Below are 21,233 nucleotides of genomic sequence, written 5' to 3'. Positions count from 1 at the left end.
TTTATCTGAGGTAGCAATTGCTTCAATTTTCATTGATGAGCAATCTGGATTGTAGTCCACAGATGAAGAAACCCAAGATGAGTGCAGCCGACACATGTTTCGTCGTATGACGACTTTTTCAAGGCTGTAAATTACAAAGTATCCAAGCTATAGAAGCTTATACAATCAAGGTAATCCAAGACATTCTACAGTGATATGATACATGACTACATATACAGAAAATAATTACAGTGAATCCTTTTGAAATACTCAAATTAAGTTTCTAAAAAGGAAAGAAATGAGTAAAATCTAAGATCCAATCAGCACGAGTAGAGTAGCATTAATTAAGCTAAGAAATAGAATTCAGAACTAACTAATATTTGTGAATCCAATACCAAAGCTGAGTGAAAGTGCGAGAAGGTTATTATTGCGTTAACACCATTCTAGCGTAAATCCAAGTGACAAAAATGAAAAATGAAAAACAGGGAAACTATAACATAAGAAGAAGAAAGGAACAAGAAAGGAGGAAGTACAACCATTAAATACGGGAAACATCCTTTACAACGCAGCTTTTACCACCCAGTGCCTTTACATCGCAACTTTTACAACGCAAACCATTACAACGCATTGCGCTAGGGGGCGCTCTAGGATAGGGAATAGATTTAATTTACTATCCAACACCTTCCCTAGTGTCCAGGGGACTGGAGTTGGAATAGTAAATTAAACTATTCACTATCCAGCACCTCAAAGCGCTATGCGTTGTAATGGTATGCGTTGTAAAAACTGTAATGTAAAAGCATGCGATGTAAAAGCATGCGTTGTAATGTCATACATCCATTAAATACAACCCATTAGGGCGTGTTATAGACAAAAGACCGGAAAATTAAAAGTGCAACCCATTCGCAAAGACCAACCAAGGTCAATAGGCATAAATACCCCAAAATGTTATGGAATTTCCATAAAATTTCATAGAAATCATTGAATGTGCCTCAAAGTCCTGAGGACACAAGTTCATTGGTGTTGCCCAGTCCGAGAAAATGAAAACAGAATTGGTTTGGGCGAGGCAACCAACCACCAATCAGAGAGCAAAAGATGGATGAAGCATAAAAAGTCCTGAAAATTGTCTATCTACTACTCAACTTTGTAATGCCTAAGTTGTCCAAATCGCTGTAAGGCAGCTTAAAGTATTCGAATATGCAATAAGCAGCGTTTAGTGTGTTGAAAAATTGATTCTGATACGATTCAAATTGCACTCAGTGTATTAATATAAAGTACGGTTTGTTAAGCATATCATCTCAAATTTGTAGGCACAAACATTGTCTGTGAGAGTAGCGCAAATGAGGGGACTCTGTTATGCCTCTTGCAAACCCAAAATCACTAAAAAGGTAAGGATAACAATACCAGTTAGAAATAATTGGCCAGTATAAGCCCACTACAAACTTAGGGGCCCATTAGGATGGCAGGCGGATTGCCCCCGCCAGGCTGGCGGTAACCACCGCCGGCCTGGTGGGGGCAATCGGCCCGCCATCCGCACTGAAATGACCCCCGCTACATTAGGATGGCTGGGGGGTCCGCGGCGGACAGAAAGACCGTCCGCCGCTTTTCCGCCCCGGTCGCCTTGCAGCCGGGGTGGAAAAGGTTTAATATGGTGGCGGTGTCTATTAGACACCGCCAGCCATATTATGATGGGCCAAAACAGATGCCTTTCTGTGGCGACGATGCCGCCACGGAAAGGCATGCGGTCTTCACTTCCGGGGCCCCCTGCGGGCCCCTGTAGTGAAGGAGAGGTGGGGGGTGCACACGGGGGGTACCTGTGGTACTCCCCCTGCATTTGCATTAACAAAGCGGCAGGCACCGCGCGGTGCCTGCCGCTTTGTTAATACAAATGCATTCGTGCATTTTTAGCATTGTGGCAGGCGGTGCTGAGAGCACCGCCCGCCACAATGCTAAAAATGCAGGATGCGCCCGCCACAGTGGCGGACGCATTCACGGGACCCTGCCCTTATGGCGGGCGGTCCCAATGACCGATAGAATGGCGGGCAGACTAAGTCCGCACGTCATCCTAATGGGCCCCAAAGTGTGTTCTAAGAAAAGTTCAGTCTAAAGTAGAGTAAGTATATCATCTTACCTCCCTCGTAAATGTCATATGTGTACTTGAAAATAATGTGAGCTATGATATGCCCATATATAGCAGACCGCCTCGCTGGAGGCTCACTCGCGGGAAACCCGTGTGTCTACCGCCCGCCAGATCACGAGTTTCCTCATGTCTGGCTGGCTATTTTTTGGCTGTGCCTCTGAAATGGGAATGCCAAAAAAAGAGTTCCTGCACGGCATGTACTGTAAAGTTCATGCCATGCATAAACTGGAGTGCATGCACACAGGGGGGCACATGTTCTGCCCCCCTGCATGCATCCCCATTCAAATGGGCGACAGAGGGCCCTGTAGGGACCGCTTTGTTTCAGGACCACCCGCCTTTTTCATGGAGTAAAGACCTCCATGACACTGGCGGCGGTCCTGAAACTCCTAATATGTATGGCGGTGCCACAGTGGCACAACCAGTATATTACTGAGGCCTTAACCGCCACGCCACCTTCAGGGAATGGTGGTTCCTAGGCACCTGCGGCGGTGCAATGGCGGTCTGACCTCAAAAGTTGTGATATGACATCGGTTTGCCAGTGTGCCGGTGGCTGGACCCCCACCACTGCACCCCCACGAGTTTGGCGGTCATTGGCTCTGCTTATCATGGTCAGGACAGGAGCTAGATTATCATTTTACCTTGAGATGCTTCCTCTCTTGCCACATCTAACTCTGGTCATGTTTGCCTTGGTGAGCTTCTCAAAGATAATCCTTTGCATGAAGGAAAATCAACATAGGAAGAACAGTGCACTCTATTGCGCCTTGCTATGGAGGCTCCATACCTAACTTTTGCAGAATGTATGTCAGTAATGCTGCTTGTCAGGCCACATGTGCGAGATGACATTGTTATGCTTCCCACTACAACCATGATTCCACTTGAGAACGTTTACCTGTTCATTTTATTTAAATTAGGGAACAAGTCAGCAATCTGGATGAGAAGGACAATTCTAAACCCAATGTGGGTTTAAAGACTACATCTTTCGGGAATCTCAGTCTGAGGACTGCCTGGCGAACGGTTAGGGTACAAGACAGTCACTGAGGATTTTGGGGGTCTGATCTCATCCCTTACCTATCCTCAGAGGCTGGTGGCCAAGAAAGTTCCTATCTAACTCATGGGCCTACAACATGGCGCTGTAAGTCTCAGCTGCAACAGCTTTGTGATGGTGATGCCCACTCAGGGAAGTCCATCTCGGAGCATCTTGACTTGGCTGGATGGCAGCAAGCAAAGCTGCTCTCCCTGTTCACAGTTGTGTGCAGAAGCACGTTCCCTCTATTGACCTCTGCTGCTGACCTCTCCCTGTGAAGAAGAATTATTCAATTCTATTGTTTGCACAAGAAACTACATGTGAAAACACTGAATAATCAGGTATCATGACCCTTACGGACCACCTCTTCCCACGATGAGGTTTGAGGCGGATGGGGGAAGTTTCCTTGAATATATAGGGAAAAATGGATTTCTAGACATTGACAATTTCACACTTTGGGTTTGAAGGGTACGAAATGGAACTAAGTTAATGTAACAAGGGTCGGAGGGAATGTCCACGTCTGATGATACTGAGAAGGCTCAAGTACAGGCACAGATACCTTATGCACCAAACAGTGATCAGAAACGCATTTACCTCCCTAATGTCAATTAGTATTGCAAGGATGAGAATAAAATTGTAATTAAGATCTTATTGTGTTGTTCACAATTGTTGTTGACCCCAATTGTTATTAACATAGATTGTTTTCAGCTGCTAGTGATTTATTAACACAACTTTCAGTTAAACAGGTTTTGTTGAAAAATTGTGACGTTCCAGTGATTCAGTACACTGGTTTATTCCCATAATATACACAATAATATGGACATGATTTCCATATTTCTGGAATGTTAAGTTAAACTGCAGACCTCTGGGGCAGAGAGCTTCATTTAAATGAAACCTTTGTTTTCTTAATTTTTTCTCTCTAGCTCAGAAGCCAGAAGGCGCGCGATCCACAGTCCTAATCGAAATCTGCACCAGGTAAGACATCGTTCTGAAACCCCTAAATAATTCCATTAAAGAAAGCATGTAGTCTTGGCTTCACCACTGATACACAGGGTATTCAAATGTGATTTCCCCCTTCACTGACTACACTAGCCTTCACTGTGATTTCCCCTGTTTCAGGGATACTGAAAGGATCTTCCCATTTCAACTGGCATCCCTGCACCTAAATCTGGGGATTACAAGTTATTTCCTCCCAAATGAGGAATAACATGCATACCTGAGAATACCTGTCTCAAATTCACATGTGTTTCACCTTTCTAGGGGAAGTAATGGTCCCAAATATGAACATATTTACCACGTGCTCACATGCATGCACACACACGTGTGCTTATATATATCTGTGTGTGTGTGTCTATACTCCTCTCTGACTTCTCTCTCCCACAGTCTCTGTCTCTCTCACACAGTATACTTGTTTATATGTTAAGGTGTCATGACATGTATAGCTCTTTCTTATGATCACAAAGTGAGCTTAGTTGAACAAAGAAAAATAGTCCTTAAATCTCATTTAGATTTTTTTTATTTGACAAATTCAGATGTTATCGCTCCCTCCTCTCTCTCTAGAAAGAAAGCAAGAGACAGTTACGAAGTGGGATAGAAAACTGGAGAGAGAAAGTGTGTGTGACAGAACCAAGAGGAATAGAGACAGCGAGAAAGAAAGAGATATACCGATGGAGATGAGACAGAGGGAGAGAGAGAGAACCCTAGAGAGAGAGAGAAAGCGAGGCAGAAGAAGAAAGAGTAGAATGAGATAGAAATATAAGGGAAAGTGGGTGGCAGTGAGATGTATCTATGTGTGCGTGTGTTTGTGTGTGTGTGTGTGTGTGTGTGTGTGTATAGAAAGAGAGAGAAGAGCGGAGAGAGACATGAGGAAATTGAGGAGCAAAATAGGGAGGAAGAGAGTGTGAAAGAGAGAGGTAGGCAGAAAAAGAGGTAAGAGAAGGAGAAATAAGTAGGTGGGAGAAACAGAGAGAAAGCTAGGTAAGAGTATAGGCAAAAAAGGCAAAGATCTGCGAGCCTCTTAGGCAGTCGTAAATGAATGGACACATAGAACTTGAGATCACAGACCACAACACACAGGAAACAAAGAGCCCTAACAGCTTTCCAGAGAGCACAAGCTCAGATCGAGAGAGAAACAATGGCTGATTAGATGATGGATGACGGCTAATGAATGAACGGAGGTGGAAACATCAAATCTTATGTATAACCGTAAGGGTCTGATTCCGATCTCGTTCGGGAAGCATAGCGAGCACCTCGAGTCCGGATGCATTCTGTACGACTTGTGTCAGTGGAGTCCAACCGACAAGTACGATGCATTTGAATATATCCAAATACGATTCGGTTGGACTCGCATTGACTTCAATGGGAGCCTGTGTACCGAATGTGCACACAGGCTCGCATTAACAAAAGGGGTGGTTGGGGATCATGGTGCACCCTGTGGTGGGTACCCCTTGGTGCATGCCACACTGTGCATGGTCTGAAAGCGGGACTCATGGGTATCCCCACAGGCTCAAGTCGGAGGGCCCCTGGTGAAGGGGGTCCTGCTACAGGCCCCCAAAGACCTATTCTGGCAGCCTTTTCGATCTGGGAAAAAGGAATCATAAAGGCTGTCCAAATCGTTCATCATACTTGCTCGCTTGGAAAACCTACTCCATAGAGCTGTCTGATTCAGCTCTGGAGGGCTCTATTTCTCCGTATGCCTTCCGGGAACGATTCGGTCAGCGCCAAGGGTTCCCAGGCATCGTACTTGGTTGTTTGGTATTGGGAACAAGTTGGTCGGAAACAAGGGCTCCTGATTGCTTTAGGTAAAACCAAATTTGATTCTGAGCCCTTCTGACAGAGATCGGAATCGGGCCCTAAGACTTCTACTGAAGTACTGGACAAAACCTTAGTAGGCAGAAAAAGGGATATCGGGGCAAAGAAGACATTTGAACATTAACTTGACCCTGTTAGAAAAACTCTGTAAGAGAGGAAGAGTAACAAATGGCAGTAGAGAGTAGGTCTGAAGTAAAATTTCAAGGGTCCAGAAGGGCATTGGTGAAATGTTTCAGTAAAACCATTTACCTGTATGGAAACCCCATAAAAAGATAAGAAATGGCAAAAGTTGGGAAGAAGCACATGAAAGACTTATGGAGCCTCGGATGTCTCCCTGTGAAGATTTATTAGATTTGTGTTCGGGTCATATTTTATACTTTAAAATATTACTCTAGAATGAAGGGTACACAGGGTGTGATATATTTGGTCTCTGTAGGCTTTCACACTCCCAAATAAAACCATGTATTGGTCATGATAAATGCAAATTGAAATACTGGTGTGGTTGGGCTGCTGAGATAAGAGTTTGTACACTCAGCAGGCTTCTGCTTTTGACGCGTACTTAGAATCACTCACCCAGCATGAGAAAAGGTCCTGCATGTCCACTTTTGAGTCTTAGCAGTAGAGTTCTTTTTTGTAATCTGATCCACTTAAATGTGTTCATTTTAAATCTCCTGGTCTACTGTTAGTTTGATGTTTTATTGACACTTGCCTATCATATTATCCTTATCAGGTATCTTGGAGACGTTGATTCCACCATGACTATTTTGGACATTTCCATGTTGACTGGATTTTCCCCAGATATTGATGATCTGAGAAGGGTAAGTATGAAGCCACAAACCTAAAGTGGGTTAAAAGGTATGATGCTACATTACAGCACTTTCTATGCATCTCCCTCATGTAGATTTACTGACCGAGTATATTGCGTTTTCATTTCATTATAAGAGTGTTCTTACAGTAGCCAATGAGGTTGACATAAAATTTCACAGCACTGTCTCAGATCATGACTGGACAACTTTTATTTGTATTGATGCATTGGTTGTACCAAAAGAAATATAGACAGGTAGATCTCCCAGTTGATATGGAAATTAATGAGGGTTGGACCTCTTAAAACAAGTATCTGCCGTTTTCAGACAGATCCATTTGTGTGTATTTCTGTTAAGTGATTTAGGTATAGAGTATTCCCTTATTACTTACATGCATTGTGATTTGAAGTGCTTTGTATAGGAAGGAGATGAGGCAAGAATTAGATGGGTCAAACAGGGTTTTAACTGTTACATTAATTTGTGATCTTTGCTGTCTCACATTTAGCTTTCGGAGCCAGTGGACAGATATATTTCCAAGTTTGAAATAGAAAAAGGCCTGTCAGATAAAGGAAAACTAATCATCTATTTAGATGCGGTAAGGATTCTTACGCTTGGATTCATTTTATCACTTTCTTCAGTGATGGTACCTTTCTCATTCCCCTCGCTCATGAGTATTTTTTGCTTTCTCTTTAGGTTTCACACAAGGAAAATGACTGTTTTTCATTTAAAGCCCACCAATATTTCCAAGTTGGCCTGATTCAGCCAGCCGCTGTCACCGTGTATGAATTTTATTCTCTAGGTAATCACAATCAAACCTCTTTTTATGGAATTAGCTAATGCATGGGATGAAGGAGAAATAGGAACTAATGGCCTGGCATACAGCTCTCTAGCCTCTTAATCACTCTTAAATTTGGGGTCACACTCATCTGCCATTACTGGCTCATCAATAACTGGGAAAAGGCTGTTGTCACCCAGATTCACAAATCTTGGTTTGCAAAAGTCATACATTTTTTCTGGAAGTATGCAGAGAATGTTAACTTTTGTCATATTCACTTCAAATCCCATAGGCAAAAATATGTTTGTCTGAGGAGAAACATCTTTTGCTAAATCATCACGAAATATGATTATGTTACCTTCCCTTTCCTATACTAGGAAAGCTTGTACTTCTCTTTTGACTTAATTAAATTGGATATCTTTCCAAGTTGTGAAGTATCTGTAAACTGTTTGTGAGTTTTCCTGCTCCTAAACCTCTCAGTTGCTTTTCTGCATGAGCATTCTTACGTCACAAATGCCTTAGTGTGAACCATAGCGAGAGTGGGTCCTTGGATATTTAACAATTTCTTCCAGGACTTGTGCAACTCGAAGCCCAGGGGAGGCAGAAAAAAGAGTTAATACAATATGTTGATGGAAACTATTGCATGAAAATGTTTGTTCTAACTTTATATGATAAACTGCAATATTGCACTTTTTAAAAACATTAAGGGGCCCATAAGGATGTTGTGCGGATTGCCATCGCCATGCGGGCGATGGCGATCCGCCCGACATCCTTGCCCGCCCGCCACCCATTTTCCCCCTTCCCCGCCCCCCGCCATATTACTATGGCGGGGGGACCACGGCGGACGGAAACACCATCCGCCACTTTTCTGCCCCGGTCGCCTTGCGGCCGGGGCAGAAAAGGGTTTATATGGTGGCGGTGTCTGCTGGACACCGCCATCCATATTAGGATGCAGGCAGGAGGGTGCCTTTCTGTGGTGGCAACAATGGCATGCAGTCTTTCAGTTTGAAGGCCTCCAGGATGATGGGGGGGTGGGGAGGCAGGTACCCCCCTACATCTGCATTCACAACATGGCAGGCACCGCGCGGTGCCTGTCACATTGTGCATGCACATGCACGACATGCATTTTTAGCATTGTGGCGGGCGGTGCTGAGAGCACTGCCCACCACAATGTTACAAATGCAGGATGCGCCCACCACTGTGACGGGCGCATCCTAATACCCCCCACGGGACCCCCGTCCTCATGGCGAGTGGTCCCGTTATCCTAATGACCCCCATAGTATTTACTAAAACTAAACATAGTTGTTGCATTAAACTCAATCTAGAAAAAATATTCATTTTTATATAGGTAGTACTGTGAAATGGTCCCTCCGTTCTTTTCATTAGGTTATTTATATTCAGAAGTAGTATATCTAGTTTAAATGTTCCCTTCGTCCTTAACCCGCCCATCATGCCTTTTGTGCTGTGCCTGGTAAACCTTATTCCTTTCAACAGGTAGTCTACAAGCTCTATGAATTTATATTAAACAAATAATTGCATTTAATACACATCACTTATTGTTTATATTTAGAAAGCCGCTGTACAAAATTCTATCATCCAGATAAGGAGAGTGGGCTTTTGAGCAAAATATGCCAAGGAGACGTTTGTCGATGTGCTGAAGGTAATGTATTCTGATCCAACGGTAATTATGAGCTGCGATCATGTGATTTTTTTTCTTGACTCTTTATTGTTTTCTATATCTTTTTTATTTGCTTTTAACATTGTACCTAGCACAGATCATATGTTATAACATAATAAAATTGACAGAGTTGTCATTTTGCACAAATCTTTGTACTTTAAACTTTTTTCTCATTTCAATCTTTATTCAACATCAATGCCATCAAGTTTACCAACAACAACAGCATTTAAAACATTTTAAGGATACATTAAATTTAACTTTTAAGTATTCACCAAGATTTATGACTGCCAGAACTTTCAGCACATCGTACCATTGCATACATTTATGACTTGTCATGGCACAAAAGATAAAAGAAAATGTACAATCATAAAAGCAGCAGTTGGCAGTAAAAATTATCATAAAAAATAAAAAGCGATCAACCACAAGTGTGTTCTATATCATGCCTTAGTTTAAAGTGCACTACACATTTTCGTGGGGTTAAATAGGAGAGCTCAAGGGAGCAGACCTTAAGAAGTTGCGTAAAACACAAGTTTAAATTGCAGAGTTGCATATATAAGTCTCGAGCCAAGAACATGTCAGCTAAGCAAGTACTGTCAACGCATCATACAATCGCAGACATTTGTCGCTAGGCATCACACAAGGAATAAAAGAGTTTACAAACATAAAGCAACGGTTCTCAGAAAGTCGCATCATCAAGAGAAGGAGCCGTCAGTCCCTAATCTGATCTATGATGTTCCTTGGTTAATGGTACACAGTGCATTTCCTTGCTGTTGGTCAAAGCAAAGTCAAAAAGGCAAATCTTAGGCAGTAGGGCAAAACTGCAAATTTAAAGTGCAGAATTCGCATGTGGGTCTCAGACCATGGGAAAATTGGGTAGGCATGAAGTAGAAGAGAGCAGTTAAACAAAACACCTGTCTGCCGACACATTCTTTCATTAGATGGGACAAACCCAAGATAAGCAGACCCTAGAAAGTAGTGCAGAATAGCAATTATAAAGTGGTATTGGCATATTTATCTAAAACCAGGTGCCAAACAAGGACAGGTAAGAAACCAACCATATTCGGGATACACACTCATTCTTCAAAATCTTCACAAAGGGTCCGCCATGTATTCTAGGGAGATAGCCGCCCAGATGCAAATTGATACATAAGAACATAACAGATGGTAGCAGGTCCTCTTTGGGGATATTGGTAATTACTATGCAGTTGAAGCGTGTGTGGATGTTAGTAGCTTCTTCGATATTTACATCTGTAGCCAGTAATACATCAAGGATAGAGTGGCACTTATAAGATCTAAGGTAACGGTAGACAGGTCAAGTTTCAACATGATACCACTTAAGTTCACACTTATTATTTGTTTGCTGAAGATCCCTAGTTTACTGCGTGACACGGGGACCGAGGGCGTAAATGGGAGTAGCTGGAGGTAGAGGGGGTTATGATCGCTCTCAATCCTTTGGGTAACTACTATATTATTCACCTTGTATCAGAGTCTTAAGTTGATCAATCAATCACGACATTTCTAGAGCGCACTAGAGCGTCCTGCCGCAACACATGTGTTGAAAAACAGTAGACACCCTGCACCCAATAAATGCAATAAAAGTTCACCCCTGCAAGTCTCGATCTACATGGTCAATGCTCCAAAACTCCCCTTTGCACTGAGATACCAGGATGAGGACTCCTTGATTAATAATGTCAGTCACTGGATAAGCCATTTAAGATGTAGAACCGTGATTAGGGAAGACATTGTACATGCTAGAAGATATCCTGCCCATGGTTCCAAATTTGACTTTATTGAACTAATATGTGTTGACATGAAAGTAGCAAACAGTTTGGTGGCCTTTGACATCGGGACTTGCCCGCCAAAGGGCTCCTCCATCCAATTCACTTATTCCCAGGACTCACCCATGACCAAATCAAATCCAAACTTTCCATCTGATCGCAACTCTGTCCTGGGTGATTTGGACTCACTACCCTATGTGAATTTCCCATGCCCTGTGATCAAACTTGCTTTCCTTGAGGCGAGCTGCGAGTGGTCGCTGACTAACAGCTTATGACCAATACAATCTAGGGAGTTATCTACTGCACACCAAACACTAACTTGCAGGCATCTCGGTTACCAACCATTGGGCCCCACTTGATGCAGTTGCCCTATATATATAATTATTACGATTTTCATGGTTGGGTTTGTTAGATGTAAAAGGCCCACAGCTATCTGATTTTTTTTTCTACCATTTGTAACCCTGAGTCTATATTCTAGTGTCAAGGCCTTCAGCTGCAGGGCAGCTTGAGTCCACCTTGTTATAGGGCATAGTTTGAGTTGGGGCCTGCCCCAATGCTCGTCTTCCTCCAAGGACAATTTGATGTTGTTACAGTCTAGGTGTTCATTGCTGGTGTTGAAGTCCCCAGATAGGATGATGTAATGTGTATTGCACGTCTTATACCATTGCCTATCTAGTTTGTGGATTGTTTCAGACATTTTGCCGCCCTTGACTACTCTAGAGTAGAAATTGCATATGTCAACATAAAGCCCCTGTTAGACCTGATGCAAATTCACAAAATATCTGGAGAATCGATTTCCAACTTGTGTATCGAGCAGTTTAATGAGGGTGTAGGCTATATTAGCAGACCGTCATATGGCCTGCCACAATGATTAGCTTTGGCTGGAATCCAATAATTAGTATACCCAGCTCTAAACACAGGCTCCATGCTTCAGGTTTTCTGGAATAAACAGCTGTCAAAATCTTCAATAAAATCAATCCAGTCAGACAGTTGTAATTTGGATAAGCCAGCCTTATTCCATGAAACCACTTCTAGAGTATTAACTATGTCGTTATTTAATAAGTTAGTGTCCTTGGAGATTTTATTAGATGGAACCAAGCTTTTGGCAGAGGAATAGGGCAACTGCATCAAGTGGGGCCCAATGGTTGGTAACCGAGATGCCTGCAAGTTAGTGTTTGGTGTGCAGTAGATAACTCCCTAGATTGTATTGGTCATAAGCTGTTAGTCAGCGACCACTCGCAGCTCGCCTCAAGGAAAGCAAGTTTGATCACAGGGCATGGGAAATTCACATAGGGTAGTGAGTCCAAATCACCCAGGACAGAGTTGCGATCAGATGGAAAGTTTGGATTTGATTTGGTCATGGGTGAGTCCTGGGAATAAGTGAATTGGATGGAGGAGCCCTTTGGCGGGCAAGTCCCGATGTCAAAGGCCACCAAACTGTTTGCTACTTTCATGTCAACACATATTAGTTCAATAAAGTCAAATTTGGAACCATGGGCAGGATATCTTCTAGCATGTACAATGTCTTCCCTAATCACGGTTCTACATCTTAAATGGCTTATCCAGTGACTGACATTATTAATCAAGGAGTCCTCATCCTGGTATCTCAGTGCAAAGGGGAGTTTTGGAGCATTGACCATGTAGATCGAGACTTGCAGGGGTGAACTTTTATTGCATTTATTGGGTGCAGGGTGTCTACTGTTTTTCAACACATGTGTTGCGGCAGGACGCCATGCATTTTAAAAAGTCCGGCAATTACTACTTTAGTATTGAGTGGTAAAGCCTAGGTAGGCTGCATAGTATCTCTGGCTAATCCACTCGAGGAATTTTGGGGGCCAAAACAAGACTAAGAGCGAGGTGAAGTCTGAATCTAGCGTGAGGCCTGCATATCCCTATCAAATTCAGAAATTGCTGCACCCTGAGCTGGCATGTCATTTGTTTTTCTGTGTGAGTCATCTTGCCTTATTGGGTAATTAGAAGGAAAGTTGGTCTTTTAAGGGGTTCTCTCTCTGCAACTACATGGTCCACCCTTTTTGGTCGCAGTTACAGCAACAAACAAAGGTGGGCACAGTTAGGGGGGTGCCCACCCCGTATTAGGGGGTGGGCGCAGTTTGCAGTGTTTTACACCATGGAATTCTGCAGAGTTATGTAAAAACTCTGCAGAATTTCACTCACCCCTAAGCCCTTCCTGATAAGGGAAACATTGATCGCAGCTAAAACACTGACACTTGAGTCACATGGGGACTAAACAGATAGATCTCAGCATTCCGCCTTGTCTCCAGACTACTATCAGAGAGGAGAATCTAACATTTTGATGAACAGGTAGCACTTTTGCATATTCAAATGACTGAACATTGCTTTAGAGTTCTGCTACACAAATACTAAGCCTACTAAAAATAGCATAATAAATCTGAGACTTCTGGATCTTCACAGAACATTATCAGTCCTCTCTTTGAGTCACCCACACATTAAGGATACGACTGAAATGGGACCCAGTGGATGATTCCGCAGTCCACCTAGGGCCACCTCCACCCACGTTATCATCAGCATGAGTGGTGGTGAATGACAATGTCTTACATGTGCAGTCAAGCATTGAGATCAAATGTGTCATATCACCTGGAGTGACAGACACGGACATCTGGGTGGGTAAGGGGAAAACCTCTTCTTGTATAGGCAACACTTACCCACATCTTGATTGTAAGGATGGGTGTTAAACAGAGGCATATCTATGCTGAGGCTGTACTTTCTGTGCCCGATTCTTAAGGTCACTTCCAGTTCAGAATTTCAGTTAATAGTCTGTTATCACTTCTTTAATGGATCTCTTGTCCCGTAATTACTGAGAAAAAGGGCCAAAGCTTTTGGCGTCTCGGTGCCCATAGCCAATTAATTAGAAGGAAACATATAACCTATTCTTATTTGGTCTGTGGAAGTGCAACAATCCTGGATTTGTTTGGAAGAACTATTGTCCTTGTATTGGCTAGAGAGCTTTTGTCAACTAGTTTGATTGGCTGTGGGTGGAGACTGTAATGTGGCTTTGGAATGGTTGGGGAAACACTTGCTCAAGTTACTCATTGAGCGTGGGGCCCTGATAATCAATGTGCTAAATGGCCAATATTTAGTGTCTGTTTGTCCCGTCCGGTTGTATGACAGAGGCATGCGTGGCTAAACCACGCATGCCTCTACAACTCATCCTCAACCATGAATGCATCTTAACCATGCATTCCTTTACCACGTATGTTTTACCACACAAGTTTGTGGTAAAGGCATGATTGGTAAGGATATATGCATGGTGTGCCACTACCCAACCCCCTCCTGCCCAGTGCCCTAAAATTCTATCTCCCCACCCCCCTTCCCTAAGGCCTAAAACTGAACTTTCCCTACCTCTTCCCCCACCCTGAGGCCTGAACCCCTGCCCCTTCAAAAAAACAACCCTGACGCCCCTCACCCTGAGTACTAAAAACCTACCTTTACCCCTAAACCCCACAAACCCAGCCCCAGCCCCAGTGATAATATTACCCTGACCTTCTGCCCTCGCCCTGAGCCATAACACCCGTCCAAAAATTAACCTGACCCCCACCCCCATCCTGAGCCTTGAAAACCTTCTAAAAATGACGGCACCCCCCACCCTGAGCCCTAAATTCCTTCCAAAAATTACCCCTTCCCTCTCCCTGAGGCCTAAAACCTTTACCCCTTTAAAAAAATCGACCCGACCCCCTCACCCTGAGCCCTAAAACCTACCCTCACCCCTAAATCCCCCCAAATCCAGCCTCAGTGCTTACAATTTCCCGGACCCCCTCCCCTCACCCTGAGCTCTAAAACCCTTCCAAAAATTACCCCGACTCCCCGCCCTGAGCCCTAAAACCCTTCCAGAAATTGCCCCAACCCTTCCGCCACTGCCCTGAGCCCTTAAACACTTCCATTAATTACGGGGACCCCCTTCCCCACCCTGAGCCCTTCCAACCTACCCGCAAACCTTAAAAGTGACCCAGCCCCTCTTGCCTGTCCACGCCTGGAGCTTCCTATTCTGATTGCTTCCTCTCTCGACGCGTCCCCTCAGTCTCCTCGCCCATCCAGACAGCTGAACCGCGCACTGCCTTAACAACACATATTTGTGGTTAAGGCATATGCATGGTTAAGGCAAGTGTGGTTTAGACTGCGGGGAAACAGCACTTGTTTCTCAGCCCGTGTATTAAAGTCAGTTTCCCGTCCTATTGTCAGTAGTCGGTCTTCAATATTACCAAAATAAAGATGCTTGCAGTGTATCTATTCCTCTGTTTATCTACAGTTGAGACTGCACTAGATGGAGCCGCTAAGACAGTATGTGAGGAACGAGCACCCTCACTCTTGTAAGACACTCTTACTTTTATTGGACTCTGCCATGCAGTAGCTTTTATTGCGTGAAGTACCATGGAGAGCCAGCCAGCCAGTACCTTCATCACAAGTACATGATCTCACGCAACTTCATTACAAACATAGCCCAGTTGTCCAACTTAAACTCTGGTATCCCCTCATTTTAGAACTGTTATCCTTTTTTTGCATTGATATTACGTCCTGTCTTGTAATTTTAGGGAGGAACATCAGCAGAGGTTTTGTGCAAGCTTTCCAGTTTCATGACCTACTGCTCCGGTGACACACTACATGGTCTTAGGGAAAAGCAACATAGTTTTACTTGACAGTCTAGTGCTGAATGATTAATTACACCAGCGGAGTGACAGAATTTATTAGTAGTTTAGAGTTACAAGAGTAACACAGAATAACCAAAATCCTCCAAATCTGACACTGGATTTAAAAATTCCACCCACCCCCTATTCACCATGTTGGTGAGATGAGTTATCTTTGTCTTCAGTCCCCCTCGCTCAGCTCTCATATTCCCAAGAAAAACCTTGGGGTTTTCCTGAGGTCATTGCAACGGCCCTGCAGCTGCCCTCTGGTCAGACTTCTCAGAAGAAGTCCCTAGGGTGTATAGAATAGCTGGAGGTACTTGCAAAGAATGAAAGCTATTGCTGCAGGTTATAGTTGGCTCTAAAGGGGATTACGTAATGAAGATGAGTGATGTTGAGCATTGCTACTAAGGATCAGAGGTGTAACCTTTGCCATAGGAGTGTCCGTGGCTGATGGATGCTGCAACACTTTCTTTTTAAATAGATTGGAGAGAGTGTGTGCAGCATGCTTTGTTTTCTTTTAAACCTTCCCCAGGGGACCTATTGGCTAGATATTGTTGCTGATGAGGGATTCAAACTTTTCTATCAAGAGGTTTATCTCATTTAAGGTGCAATTCCTAGACTTCTAAGTTATCTTAGGGTAGATCTAAGCTCCTGGAGTGGAACTCTGCCACTTTACACTTGCCCATAGTACCTACACAAGGTAGACAACTTGAAATGTTAAGTGCAGATGATCAGATGAAGATGGCAATGAAGCAACACAGTTACAACTAGAAATCAACCATATTAATAAAATCACCAGTGATTGTTTCTTTGCTCCAGTTATAGTATCCTGATATCATAGGAATGTACAATCTATAAGAAATAGGAGATCCTAGACCTCATGAATGCAAAAAAGATCAAATAAAGCAGCCAATAACCTCAGTGGCTCGAATACTCAGTAGGCTGGTGTTGCACAAACAAAGAGGTAAGAAGTGTTCACAGAAATCAGCAACAGTCAGCAAGGTAGTTCATGCACCCATGTGAGTCAAATGCTACACAAACAAATGATGGACTGAATGCGGAATAAATCATACATTCACCCCCAGTCAAGAGATCTGGGTTAAATCCATTGTTCTTTTGCTCACCATGTCACCACAGTTTAGACCCAGCCATATGCAAATCAGTCTTGACCCTGTGCCTCATGGGAACAGTCCAGACTGAACTGCCAAGCCAAGTCCTCCCTGCACCGGAAACAAGCATCCTGGGACCGGTTTCTGGGTCATACCCTTCAACAGCCAGGCTAGCTTAAATCCAGTGGCACAGTGAGCAAGGGACCCATGTCTGGGCATAACTATCCCACTTAGGGTGAAAAATGCTGCGCAAACAAATGATGGACGGAATGCTGAATAAATCATACATTCACCCCCAGTCAAGAGATCTGGGTTAAATCCATTGTTCTTTTTCTCACCATGCCACCCCAGTTTAGACCCAGCCATATGCAAATCAGTCTTGACCCTGTGCCTCATGGGAACAGTCCAGACTGAACTGCCAAGCCAGGTCTTCCCTGGACCAGAAACAAGCATCCTGGGACGACCGATTGATTTAGGCCCAGCTCTCCGTACTGGGGTGAATGTATAACATTGTTCTGCATTCTGTTAATCAATTGTTGTTTTTGCATTTGTCACCCCGAGTGGGACTGGTATGCCCAGACGTGGGTCCTGTGCTCTCCATTCCACTGGAGTCAAGCTATCCTGGCTGATGAGGGCTGTAAGCCCGAAACCGGTCCTAGGATGCTTGTTTCCAGTCCAGGGAAGACCTGGCCTGGCACTTCGAGCTGGACTCTTCTCATTGGGCACAGGCTCAAGACTGATTTGCATATGGCTGGGTCCAAACTGGAATGGCATCATGAGCAACAAAAACGATGGAATTTGGCCCAGATCTCTGTACTGGGGTGAATGTATGACATTGTTCTGCATTCTGTCCATCAATTGATCTTTTTGCATTTGTCACCCCAAGTGGAACCGGTATGCCCAGACGAGGGTCCCGTGCGCTCCATGCCACTGGAGTCAAACTATCCTGGCTGATGAGGGCTGAAACCCGGGACCTCTCCTAGGATGCTTGTTTCCAGTCCAGGGAGAACCTGGCCTGGCAGTTCGGGCTGGACTGTTCCCATTGGGCGCAGGGTCAAAACTGATTTGCATATGACTGCGTCCACACTGAAATGGCATGGTGAGCAAAATAACAATGTATTTAGGTCCAGATCTCGGTACTGGGGTGAATGTATGACATTGTTCTGCATTCTGTCCATCAATTTTTCTTTTTGCATTTGTCACCCGAGTGGGACTGGTATGCCCAGACGTGTGTCCCGTGCTCTCCATGCCACTGGAGTCAAGCTATCCTGGCTGATGTTCTTTTTGCCCATGTGAGACAAAAGCAGTGCCTTCTGGCCAAGCCCAGGCTCCTCCAGGCTCCTGTGGCCACAGACGAGCCCACTCTTGGCCCTGTCTTTGTCGGGCATGCACCTAGGTGCTTCCCCTGTGCTTCCTGTACTGCAGGAGCTTCCTAGCGGTTATGAGCATGATATGGCAGCTCCTCTGGGCCCAGGAAAGCTGGGGACGTTGTCCCACTCCAACCACGAGCAGCAAATCAGTGTGGGCAAGGAAAGCTGCAAACAGTGTTGACCCATGCTGTGGAAGCATCCTAGCCCTTATGAGTGCTATGCAACCTCTCATTTGGGCCCAGGAGAGCTGGGGCACATAGCAGCAAATCAGTGTAGACAGGGAAAGCGGCAAACAGTTGTAACCTTTTGAACTTTTTTCATGTAGTCCACACATTTGCCTATATCATGTCAAATTTTGTTAGGCTTTATGCTTTTTATAGTTTGCTATACTTTGCTGGGGAAGACTAAAACCCTGGTATTCTTAACCTTTTATTTTCTGGGTGCACGGTCACCCACATGCTGACTTTTTTCAGATCTCATAATTAGAGACTGTATCAGACAATGTAGTAATTTTCTCTCTCTCTCTCTCTCTCTCTCTCTCTCTCTCTCTCTATATATATATATATATATATATATATATATTTATATATATATATATATATATATATGCAAATTTCCTGACTGCCTAATGCACGGCCGAAAACCTTCAGGTACGGACCTCTTCAAACTTTCCTCATGAATTACGGCCTACCACACGGTATAAAGTGTGAAAGCAATGCGATATTCATTCCAGCATACAAAGCAGACAAGTGTCTTCCATGACGCGTTTCGCTCCATGAAGGAGCTTGATCACATGATGCGTCCTGATAGGTATGACGTATTTAAAGTGTGCAAAAAGCCCAACCGGCTTTCAAAAATAAACTGATTGGCAAGAAAGTGCAAGTGATAAACATAAACAACAGACTGGGGCATCGACTGCAAAGATATCGTAATGCAGTAACTTCCTAGGAGTTAGCAATATGCGATCCACAAATCAAATCAGGAATAAATACATAGTGCATGTATAGTCACTAATTAACATAATAAACAGTGCAAAATCAACATTTAAAAGCATAAATACCAAAATAACCAATAATGCACACTAATAACTATCACTTAGTGACTTATGATAAAAAATGTGGATCCTCAAAAAAAGTCAATTATGGCTAGTGCCTAACAATGACAACTCCTGTATTAATGAACTAGCTATGTAGATTTATGACAAAACTTAATTGTAAAGGGCAAAGTTTTTACATGGATGTTTTAGTGCAAAAATTCATACTATTGGAAAACAGTATATCGATGTCTCTAAAAGTACTCTCATGAAATATTTTCAATCTAAAGTGCAAATGCATAAATACAGAGAAACATTTAGCTGAACAGCACAATAAATTAATACTATTAGAATTAATGCAAATATATATACAATTGATGAAAGGTAAAAGTCTGCCCTATTAACATATTAAAAACATGAAAACATTCTACAAAGTTAAAGTGTGCCAGTCATAAAGTGCAAAAGTGCTGTGCAAATAGTAACTAATGTGCAAAAAGCAAATCATCATAGTAGCAGCAGAAAAGGAATCCTGTGCATAGATAAACCTCACTTATGAATACAAAGTTTCAATAAATCAAGCTCGAATGAAAGTCTTTTTTAAAAAAAAAAGAGATTGTCTTATAGATAGTTAGGAAAAATTAGACAAACATATCCCTCAATAATGAATCACATTACTAGCTAAGACACTACAGAAAGTTATAAAACACTATAAAAAATTATGAAGTTCCTCATTCATATTTAAGCCCTTTGGGACTATGGTATCGAGAGCTAGAATAAAATGGGTTTCTTTTTGTCTTAAAAGCTTCTCTCGATTTCCACCCCGTCCGGGGCAAGGAACAGAGCTTAAAACTGTATATTCCAAGTCCTTCAGTTTGTTTTCATGAACGGACTTGAAATTTCTGGCCACCGGATAATTGTGATCCGAGTTGAAAATGGCCCTAACATGCTGCAAAATACACTTATATACGGGCAGATTTGTGCTACCAATATATTCTAAATCACATGTGCATTTAAGCTTGTATATCACATATTCGGACCTACATGTTACATGTTCATGGATTGCAATCTCTTTCTCACTAAATGCTGTTTTATAGTGAGCGCCGTTCTTAGCGAATGTGCAAGCACGACACGATGAGCACTTAAAGAAACCCGTTTTTGTCAACCATGATTCTTTAGGTGTCACCTCCGGCATAGATTTGTCAAGGGCATCTCGCATAGAAGGTGTCCTTCTGAAGGTAATAGTGGCTGACTTGGCATGATAGGACCCAAGATATTATCAGTCTTGACAATAGGCCATTCAGAATAAATAATACGACGAATAGACTGTTCTTGAGTACAAAAAGTTGTTATGAGTCGAACTGGACATTCATTTTTACTACCAGTAGCTGCATTGTTGATTTGTTTAGAGCTAGACTGTAGTAACTCGTCCCTTAGCCTGCCATTAGCTTTAATCAAGGCTTTGTCAAGTGTGTACTTTGATAACCTCTGTTGAGAAATCATTCATATGCTTCCAGCTGACATTTGTTGGAAACAGAGTCCCAGCTACAGATACGCCGAATACGGATAAATTCACCGTACGGAATGCTATTTATTGAGTGACTCGGATGTGAACTATGGGCATGGAGAATTGAATTGCCGTAGATTTACGATGTAATCTAGTTTGAAGAACATCGGCCTTAACAAATATTAAGACATTAAGGCAAACGTCATGTATGTAACGCCAGTAGTGTATCACATGTTTCCACCGGCGGTGGCGAGTGGTTTTAAGCACATGCTCCTCCCACCAGCCAACATGTAAACATGAATAACTGGGGGAGAAGCATGAGCCCATCGCCACTCCACGCACCTGCTGGAAAATCTCATTCTGGAATTGAAAAAAGGTGGTATTAAGGCAGATTTCAATAATCTCCAATAGCCTGTTATTATGATCCCTTAGACTTTGATCACGATTGTCTAAAAAGTACCTGGTAGCATTGATTCCATGACAGTGGTTAATGCTTGTATAAAGGGATTCAATATCCATAGCAACCAACAAATAATCAGGTCACCAAATTACATTTATCAATTTGTTT

The 21,233-nt window shown here is 43.1% G+C and overlaps 1 protein-coding gene across 1 annotated transcript in view; it reads left to right on the top strand.

The window, feature by feature from the left end:
• Nucleotides 1-21,233, top strand: part of C3 (complement C3) — a 329,940-nt gene that overhangs the window by 294,989 nt on the left and 13,718 nt on the right. Inside the window, exons 33-37 of the mRNA XM_078685332.1 lie at nt 4,064-4,115; nt 6,682-6,769; nt 7,260-7,349; nt 7,448-7,553; nt 9,100-9,189. Coding sequence (XP_078541458.1) covers nt 4,064-4,115; nt 6,682-6,769; nt 7,260-7,349; nt 7,448-7,553; nt 9,100-9,189 — 426 coding nt within the window. The remainder of the gene's footprint in view (nt 1-4,063; nt 4,116-6,681; nt 6,770-7,259; nt 7,350-7,447; nt 7,554-9,099; nt 9,190-21,233) is intronic.

This window comes from Lissotriton helveticus, chromosome 1_1 (genome assembly GCF_964261635.1).
Source record: "Lissotriton helveticus chromosome 1_1, aLisHel1.1, whole genome shotgun sequence".
Taxonomy (NCBI): Eukaryota; Metazoa; Chordata; class Amphibia; order Caudata; family Salamandridae; genus Lissotriton; species Lissotriton helveticus.
This window is presented reverse-complemented; position numbering and strand designations above follow the sequence as displayed.